This window comes from Etheostoma spectabile, chromosome 18 (assembly GCF_008692095.1).
Source record: "Etheostoma spectabile isolate EspeVRDwgs_2016 chromosome 18, UIUC_Espe_1.0, whole genome shotgun sequence".
In the NCBI taxonomy this organism is placed as follows: Eukaryota; Metazoa; Chordata; class Actinopteri; order Perciformes; family Percidae; genus Etheostoma; species Etheostoma spectabile.
In genome coordinates, this window is record NC_045750.1 from 22,118,730 (window position 1) to 22,128,178 (window position 9,449).

Here is a 9,449-nt window from a genome sequence, read left to right on the forward strand (position 1 = left end):
GGGATGCACGCTCGATTTAGACAGAACGGTGCAGTGTTTCTTAACTTCATAACGTGATTATAACCGCTATAAGTCACCTTATGTTTTGTGCGGGGGCTTGATGGAATCACAAGACTTTAAGCTTTCTAATGATGTGCTGCATGACCGTGTTGGTGACGATTTAATGCTTGCAATTCATGAATGAAAACACGTTGTGGAAAAACAGGTACCGTTTGAGGAACCGTGCCGTCAGAGAGGTACCTTCCTGTTGTCCTCGGGTCAAATTTGACCCCGTTAAAAAATCTATAGATCTGAAATATGGGTTTCTTTTTAACCAAATTACCACAAAAAAATGGATTGGATTCCATGCAACGCTCTTAGCAAATACAATTGATCACTTTCATTCCTGACTAATCTCATCTGTACGTTCCTCTGATTTGAAGGATTAGTCGAAATAATTCATAATTTCTGCGTTTTTAACTCAAATATTAGGTATAATTCTATATAAATGAGGGTTATTAACCATGAATTCCAAAAAATACTGTAACACTAGTGGTAGTAAGGTGGTGCGTGTGAAAACTAAAAAAAAGTCTAAAAAAGGGACGAAAATGTCCGTTTTTGACCCGGGAAGACAAAACAAGGGTTAAAGTCTTCAGTTAAAGCAGGTTCTGTGTGTTCCACAGCCTGTAAGTAGACAAGGCGATACACTGACTTGCTTTAAAAATCCTATGATCACAGCTTCTTTAGTGGCTACATCTCGGTAACGTGGGGGCTGTAGTAGCCTGAAGGTAAGAGATCAAGCGTTTGTTTGGTTTCATCACTCAGGGGACAAATCCGGGTGGGGACATAAATGACTTCAGCAATACCCACTATCACAGCACCCTTAACATACTGCATTGGCCACAAATAAAGACTTTGGATGCACTGGGCAGCTCATAAATTTCATGTGTGAGTAGCAGCAGCATGTTACTGAGAAAAAGCATGCTCAGTGAATTGGTAAGCAAAGGTTAAACACAAAAATTCCAGCTTGCATTTGGAGTTGAGATGTGCTTAAAAACAAAATGTGGTGCATGTGGTGACGTAATGTCCCCATGACGAGAGCTCTCTGGCCTCATGGGATTTTATTCCCCGCCTCCACCAGTCTCAGGGACGGCAACTTTGATACAATTTTAATGACCACATGGGGGGAAATTGGGTCAACGCTGCAGCAAGAACAAAGAAGGTCACTGGAGGTATAACTAACACAACATGTTGTTGGTAAAAGCCTAAAGGTAATAGAAGACTTTAAAATAAATAGCACACATTTAGTTTTGTTTAAATGTTATTTTTTTCTCATGGGGCATCATTTGGGGGGTAATGACTGAAATACAATAGTGCAGCACTCCATGCTTCATATTTAGGGAGTTTCTTTTGTCTCCCATTCAAATGTGCATGCACTGTGGAACCGCCTCTTACATTTAATAGGCAAGTAATAAGGTTAGTATAATCAGAGAGTCATTCTATTTAGAAGCCTACAGACCTGTCTGGTCTCACTCCCCAGAGGTGCCCTCCCTGCCCTAACAGTGTTTATGGGTGTGTGGAGAGAGACAGTGGGGAGGGGCTGTTCATCCAACCACTAAACTACAGTGTGTGTGTGTGTGCGTGTGTGTATGTGAGAGAGAGAGAGAGGGTGTGTTGCCAATATACCACATGCTATTATTTGTTAAGAACATCAGTAGCAAAAGTTTTAAAAATACGAGCTTTTCATAATTTGTGCTATATAACAATGAACAAAAGTAGTAAAATATGTGTGTGTGTGTTTGAGAGTGAGAGAGAGAGAGAGAGAGAGAGTGTTGCATTACACCAGATGCTATTATTTATTAAGAACATTAGTAGCAAAAGTTTTTAAAATACAAGCTTTTCATAATTTGTGCTATATAACAATGAATAAAAGTAGTCAAATGTGTGTGGTATCTTGTGGGTGGTGTGGTGGTGTGGGTGTGTGTGTGTGTGTGTGTGTGTGTGTGTGTGTGTGTGTGTGTGTGTGTGTGTGTGTGTGTGTGTGTGTGTGTGTGAGGAGAGAGAGAGGGTGTGTTGCCAATCCACCACATGCTACAATTTATTAAGAACAACAGTAGCAAAGATTTTTAAAATACAAGCTTTTCATAATTTGTGCTATATACTAGTGACTAAATGTAGTAACATGTGTGTGTATGTGTGTGAGAGAGAGAGGGTGTGTCTCCAATCCACCACATGCTATTATTTATTAAGAACAACAGTAGCAAAGGTTTTTAAAATACAAGCTTTTCATAATTTGTGCTATATAACAGTGAATGAATATAGTACAATGTGTGTGTGTGTGTGTGTGTGTGTGTGTGTGTGTGTGTGTGTGTGTGTGTGTGTTTTCAGGGGCCTGCGTGCTTCAGTGCCAAGCTGAAGTTTTTGGAGCACCGTCAGCAGAGGATCTCCGAGGTCCGGGCCAAATACACCACCCTGAGGAGAGAGCTGGAGCAGGCCAAACACCACCTCATGCTGGAGCCCGCCACGTGGAACCAAGAGTGTCAGTCAAATGACTCTTCATATGAACATATAAGTGTGCAAAATAATATTTAATCACCAGTAAATCAATATAGAGCTGCTTTACCATATTCTTTATACATTCTACAGATGAATAGTAAGTGAAGTCACAAAAGATAAGCTCAGGAAGAGAACGTAAAAAATCTCTACCTATCAATTAGGGCTGCAACTTATGATTATTAATAATTATTTATTTGACCAGTGAATTAATTAATTATGGTATGGGCCCATGGTAGTATCTTCAAACAGTTTATTTGGCCAACCAACAGTCCAAAACCCTAATATATTGAATTAACCAGCATACATACTTTATATAAAGCAAAAGCACTTTTACTGTGTTTAAGACTCCTCCAGACAGAAAGTTATTTTTTTAATAAAAGGTAGCAACTGCAGGATTAGGCGAATAAGCAAATAATGAGCTTGTAGTATTACAGCATTTTAACAAGGGGCAGCATCCTGCCAATACTGGGATAATATCCAGAATCCTTACTTTGTACACAAAGTATTTAGTGCAAATTTCTCAATGTAAATATTGTCTACATACACTCCAGTTGTTAGTATGCTTTACCTTACAAACTGCTGCACTGTAATCCCGCTGTCCTTCTCCAGTCGACCTGTGGCAGACCTTCGAGGTGGACTCCCTGGAGCATCTGGAGGCCCTGGAAGTGGTGACGGCCCGGCTGGAGAACAGGCTCAGCCTCTGCAGGGCCAACGTCATGATGGTCACCTGCTTCGACGTCGGCACCAGGAGACGCCGTAAGAAGCGACGGCGGAGAGCGCCAGAGCAGAGAGCCTTGAAGTGAATCTGAAAAATGAGTGTAACAGGGGGAGCACCCGTCTCTTTTTCTTCAGGCTCTTATGTTATGGATTTGTACACCTGGCTACCTATTACTGACATCTGTGTGTGTTTGTGTGTGTGTGTGTGCATCTGCCACACACTTTGTTATTGCACACTTTATGTTTTCATCTACCACGTTACCTCTGGTCCCTTTGAATTAACCGGGTGCTACAGATTGGAGTCTTGTACATCAACATCTCACCTGCCTTCACGTGGAGGTCAGTGGTCAGAGCCGGTGGCAGGGCTGCAGTCCTACAGCTGGCAGGAACTCTTCACACATCAACAAAGGGCTCACACTTGCCGCAATGCAATTTGTAAACATTATTTCTGACACATTTTGGATATTCTCAACAAAAAAAAAAGATCACTACTCTTTTTCTGGTAGCCATTCATCACGCTACAGATATGCAAGTTCTCTATTTGTCCTTTTATATAACCTGTAAAAACATGTCATTGATGCTTCCTTTCCTTTAAAATTGTACAGTATATTTTTTAGCAACCAGTTCAACACAGTGCAGCATCTAATGCTAACAATGCTAACAGTGTACAGTAGCTGAAGAGCTAATAGTGTAACCTCAGTGTAACTGATCATAAGACTTTTGGTTCAAGGTGATAAACATTATTGGTTCTTTGGAAAGGCTTTAATATTTAGACGTTACAGGGGTCACAAAACCATAGGTCCGCCACTATTGACACACGGTAGCTCAACCAATAGCACGCTAGCAATATGTGTGCAGGAGAGTTTTTGAGAAATGTTCCAATCCACATGCCAAATGGACTCGTTCACAGCCATTTGCAGGTGCACAGCCTGTTAGTTGCAGTAATTTGATTGCGTTTTTCCCCATCCGCATTGGGTGCCGAACCCGCCCTACTCTGCCTCTGATTGGCTAGTACTTGTTGCCTTTTTCACAGAATGCGGTGCCAAGGAAAACAAACTAACCCTGCCTGAGCGTGCTGGGTAGATGAAGGCAGGCTTAATGCGGATGTGGCACACTGATAAACAAGAACATTTTTAAAATGGCACTAAATATTAAAAAGGTTGCTGACCCCTGATATAGAAAGTTCACATGATATTGGATGTAACTACTGTGGATACTTAACATTTATGAAGGGTTACTCAAAGAGCCTTTTTGTGAACTTGTCTATGGTCTGATTTCACATTTTCTGGAGGATTTGAGGGATACCTCAATACGATATACAAAATATGAAAGATATGTCTTTTTCACAGACAATTGTTGAAGCAAATGTAGTCCCTTTACATTATCTAGTAAACATTTCACCAACATTTCTATGATTTTATGTTAAAATTGCTGCTGATTTACAGATCATATGTAGTACACAACACTTAAAGCAGTCTCAGGCTATTAGACTGATTCCTCTGCCTTAAAGTTGCTCTTTCTTCATCTTTGATTACAGTAAGTGGTTTGGCCATCACAGTTATTTACAAGTGAGTGTTCAAAATAGGATATGCCATTTTGTATATAGATTTGGTGCTGGATTCAATAATGTAAATATATGTGTGTGTTACAAATCTTTTGAAACTAATGTAAAAATACACCCAAAGCAGTTTATCTGTGCGCTGTGGAAAGACATGACTGAAGGATGGGTGGCTAATGATCAATAAACTGGCTGCTAGAACACATTAGTAAATGATCGGAGGCAAAATAAAAAATGTGGATTCTGCTCTCAGTGTAATGGAGGAGTAATTACATTAAAGGAATAACGTCATCATGTCTGAAGAGCCCTGTGAAGTCATTGAGCCAATAAGAGAGGATGGACGGATGCATAGTAATCAATGGACAATGTTATGTTTTCTACCTAGAGCAATGCATTTAAATGTAGAATACACACACACACACTCACACACACTGGTCGTCTGTTTTGTGAATCCTAGTAATCAGCATGTTGTACGTCACTGTTAATATATGACCACAGCTCTTATTATTTTTTGTTTGTAGACAAACTGTGCATCTTTTGATTTGCAAAAATTAAAATCATAATTGTTTCCTTTGTGTGTGTGTGTGTGCAAATTATCCTGTTATGTTGTGATGCAGTGTAACATCAGGATGACTTTATGCCATCTGCAAAGCAAGTGGAAAGGTAATGAGAGCAAGTAGAGTTGAGCCCTAAAGCGGCCCAATTATAAAGCCGTGCAAACACACACACACACACACACAAAGATGCCTCCTACCCTGACTTTGCCCTTCCTCTCTTTCAGCACTACTTCTTCACTGTTTAGCCTAAATTCAAGTTCCACAAAGTATTTTGCTCATGCTCTGCGTGTTCTGATTTAGAGAAGAGGGAATGGGGATAAATGCCACAAACTTACACACGCTTCTTCTGAACAAACCTGCAGAATACCCATGGGCCGTTTAAACCTACATAATGCGTGTGAATCCAGTTTCCTCCTATTATTTGTACATTTTAAAGCCTTTACAATGTAAAATGAGGGCAATTTCACGGATGCCTCTGAAGTTTTGAATCTTAAAAGTTATTCAACAAATGTAACTAAAAGCATTGTGACAACTGACAGTGTAAGCTTGTTAAATTTAATCTGAAAGCCATTCATTTTAAAATGGGTTAAGGTGCATGCACCCTAGATCACACTTTTTAAAGTATTACTTTCCAAGCTGTAATTGATTAAAACTGATGGATGATGTAAGGATTTGGTAGAGTCTTCTAATGCTTTCCCAAATTCTAGAAAGCTAGATAAAGATAGGTATGTGATACTAGCCTATATGTGTTAAATTGCTATAACATCCACAATTTTAACGTCTGATTTAGGGAGTTAGTGGCCATTTGTGCTTCATTTTCAACACATTATATGTTCTGGCATTTACCTAAACAATGACTATGACTAATTCATATATTCTAATTCGATATTTGTTTTAAAATTGAAGAACTGAACCCCCAAAAGCACCCTTTTACGTGTGTACCTGGTGCTGTGTGGCGTGTTAAGATCAAATCTCTGTAATATTGTTTAAACAGAGAATAAAATTGTTGCTCCTAAATTGTCAGGATTTTTCATATGGGTTTGTGCTCTAAATGCAATTTTAAATTGTTTTGTACAGATTTTTTTTTTTTTTTTACATAATATATAAATGTTTTTAAATTGTTAAATATAATTGTTTCTATGGAGATTGCCAATTATTAAGACACTTATTGGAGGTTTTTGGCAACTGTTTTAATGTTTTTGTTGTGAAAATCAAATACATCAAATAAATCAATAAGTGGCACTGATATGCTCAACTGTGATTCCCTGATAGACTACAGTACATCTAACCACTTTGCATGTGGTTTCTATTCTGATTATGTAATTGTAGGCTAACAATACAATGCAACGACGATGTCCATTTTCACTATCTCCATTGTAATCCGGTGCATGGATTACCCCCTCACCCCCTCACCCCATCACCCCATCACCCCTTCACCCCATCACCCATCGACTGCCCGCTTCATCTTCTGTTACATAACGGCGCTGACACACAGCCAGGAGCCAGGAATCCAGTGTGACACATCTGCCAGAAGATGGCAGCCTCCGCCACATGGTTAAATAAATAAATAAGCATGGGATTTTTTTTTTGTTTTTTGTTTTTGCAACGAAGGGAAACTGGAAAAAAAAATCCTGGGATTGGACTGTAAACAAGAAGCATGAGAGAGTCCAGAGACGGATCCTGCTGTGGACCGACACGGAGAAGGACACGCAGCACGACGCTGGTCCAGGGCGTTGATGTTCAGTCCAGCCAGCGGTGAGTGCACCTCTCCATCCCGCTGTAGCCTATGTCCTGTGCCGTGGAGCTATTCCGTGTATTTATGTGACGTTAACTTGGCTTAGTATACAACATGGCATACAGAGGTTTGGATAGTATTCTGCTTTACCAGAAGAACAACCCGATAACGGCTTTAAGATGGATGTCGCAGCTAAATAAAAAGAGGAAAATAAACTCGCTAGCTTGTCCTACTTCAGAAAGATGCTATGGTGTTTTTTTTTCTTTTTCTTTAGCTTAACGCCTTTCCAGTCTTAATGTTCACGTGATGAGAGTTCGAGACACAACACGGAAGACTAATTGAGAACTAATGTGAGCTAACGTTCAATTGAGCGCGAGGTTTCGTAGCGCACGATGCGTCAGCTGCACGCGCCCCCGATGCACGTGTTCACTTTTCCAGAACGCACGCGCACGTGCAGACGCACGCACAAACCCTCGGCCACCCACTTTTGCGGCAGTTTGTTTTCATGAACAGACGGAATGAATTGAAACCATTGAAACCACTGGACAGTCAACTGTACAACAATGGCAGAAACAAAAAGCACCAAAAAGCTGCTAGGCCTACTACATTGCTGCTCGCCATTTTCAAGGACTAAATGTAAGTTTTTCTACCGCCAAGGCAGTGCTCTTCTCCTCATAACGCTTAATTCCGTGCAGTTTGACTAAATTTAAGATTTGAAATTTGCGTTAAGTAGGCTCAGGGCCGGCTCTAGCCCTTTGGTTGCCCTAGCCAAGATTGAGTTTTGCCCCCCCCCCCCCCCCCCCCCCCCCCCCCCCCCCCCCCTCTCTAGCTTGCATGTAAGTTAGATGGCACCAACATTTGGTCTAATCATAACTGTTCTGGCAACCGATAGGCCAGTGTTTTGATCCACATTTGTGTGCATGGTGACTAATGATGTGGGGGTCTGGGGGTCCACCCCCTGAACATTTTGAGCTTTAAATACATTTCCTGCATTCTGGGGATTTTTTATGCATCTTCATCTCGCCATCCATCTTCATCCGCTTATCCGGTATCAGGTAGCAGCAGCTCCAGCAGGGTACCCTAAACTTCCCTTTCCCGAGCCACACTAACCAGCTCTGACTGGGGGATCCTGAGGCGCTCCCAGGCCAGGTTGGAGATATAATCCCTCCACCTAGTCCTGGGTCTTCCCCAAGGCCTCCTCCCGGCTGGACGTGCCTGGAACACCTCCCTAAGGAGGCCCCCAGGGGGCATCCTTACCAGATGCTCTAACCAACTCAGCTGGCTCCTTTCGATGTGAAGGAGCACCGGCTCTACTCCGAGCTCCTCTCGGATGACTGAGCTTCACACCAGATCTCTAATGGAGACGCCAGTCCCCCTCCTGAGGAAATCCATTTTAGCCCCTTGTAATGCATCTATTTTTTTATAACCTTTTTATGAATGAATTTCTGGTGGAAATATTTTTATGTAAAGTGAAACATAGATTACAATCCAAATATAAAAACATAATGGAATATATTGCAGTAAGGCTTTCAGGCATTCTGTATTGAATTTATCTATTTATTCTCCTGTAGGTCGATTTTTCTAATTATATTATATCAGCACACATGTAGTCTAGCATAATTTACTCTACCCTCTTTTGCGTCTTTTGTTGGGGAAGTAACCTCCTTAAATGTTCATATGACAATTGAATTATCCACCTGAATGATACATTAATTAATTTGAATGAATACATAAACACTTGTGCTGTAATATTTCAGATGTTTGAGCAAGATTTCTGCTCATGTTGCAAACTTTGTGCACATTCAAAATATATCTCATCTGTGTTCTCTAAGATTTGGAAAAGTGATGATAGTTTGAGAAAATTAAGGCGATAAGACAATAGTTTGTAACAAGAATAAAGTCACAAACCTTATAAGAAAATAATCCGCCTGCACCATAGTCTGCTGTGCAAAATGTGATTGCTCTGCTGATATGGTAGCTCTCAGACCTCATGACAGACTCAGAGCCCCGTTTGAGACGCTGGTCTCTGAATGAGACGGTTTAGGGAAGCGGCTGTACGCTGCTCTACATCGGCGGTGGAAACTAGAGATGTTTGCAGTATCGGTATCACCTCCGATGCGGCCTAAAACGCTGGTATCGGTATCAGGAAGTACTGAAGTTCATGCACCGATCCGATACCTCGTAATAAAGCCTAAAATCTATGTTAAAGTAGTTAATTTATGTTCTTTTTCCGTTATAACTGACTATCAAACTGGATTTGTGTTTGTTCATGTTTCAAAAAGTGTTTAACCTGAGCCACACATATCCAAATATAGAAATCATATCACATCCATACAGGGATAGTAGT

General features: G+C 40.8%; 2 protein-coding genes across 3 annotated transcripts in view; both read left to right on the forward strand.

The window, feature by feature from the left end:
* LOC116706165 (kinesin-like protein KIF26B) overlaps window positions 1–5,312 on the forward strand; it is a 29,244-nt gene extending 23,932 nt beyond the window's left edge. The window contains 2 exon segments of the mRNA XM_032542823.1: window positions 2,368–2,518; window positions 3,145–5,312. Of these exon segments, the coding sequence (XP_032398714.1) occupies window positions 2,368–2,518; window positions 3,145–3,338 (345 nt within the window). The 3' untranslated portion in view covers window positions 3,339–5,312.
* Window positions 5,313–6,866: 1,554 nt separating this feature from the next.
* cnstb (consortin, connexin sorting protein b) overlaps window positions 6,867–9,449 on the forward strand; it is a 28,789-nt gene continuing 26,206 nt past the window's right edge. Inside the window, exon 1 of one of the 2 annotated variants that reach the window (XM_032542861.1) lies at window positions 6,867–7,122. The gene's annotated coding sequence lies outside the window, so the exon portion shown is untranslated. Of the gene's footprint in view, window positions 7,123–7,513; window positions 7,739–9,449 lie in introns of those variants that run through there. The other variant, XM_032542863.1, reaches the window with a different exon arrangement.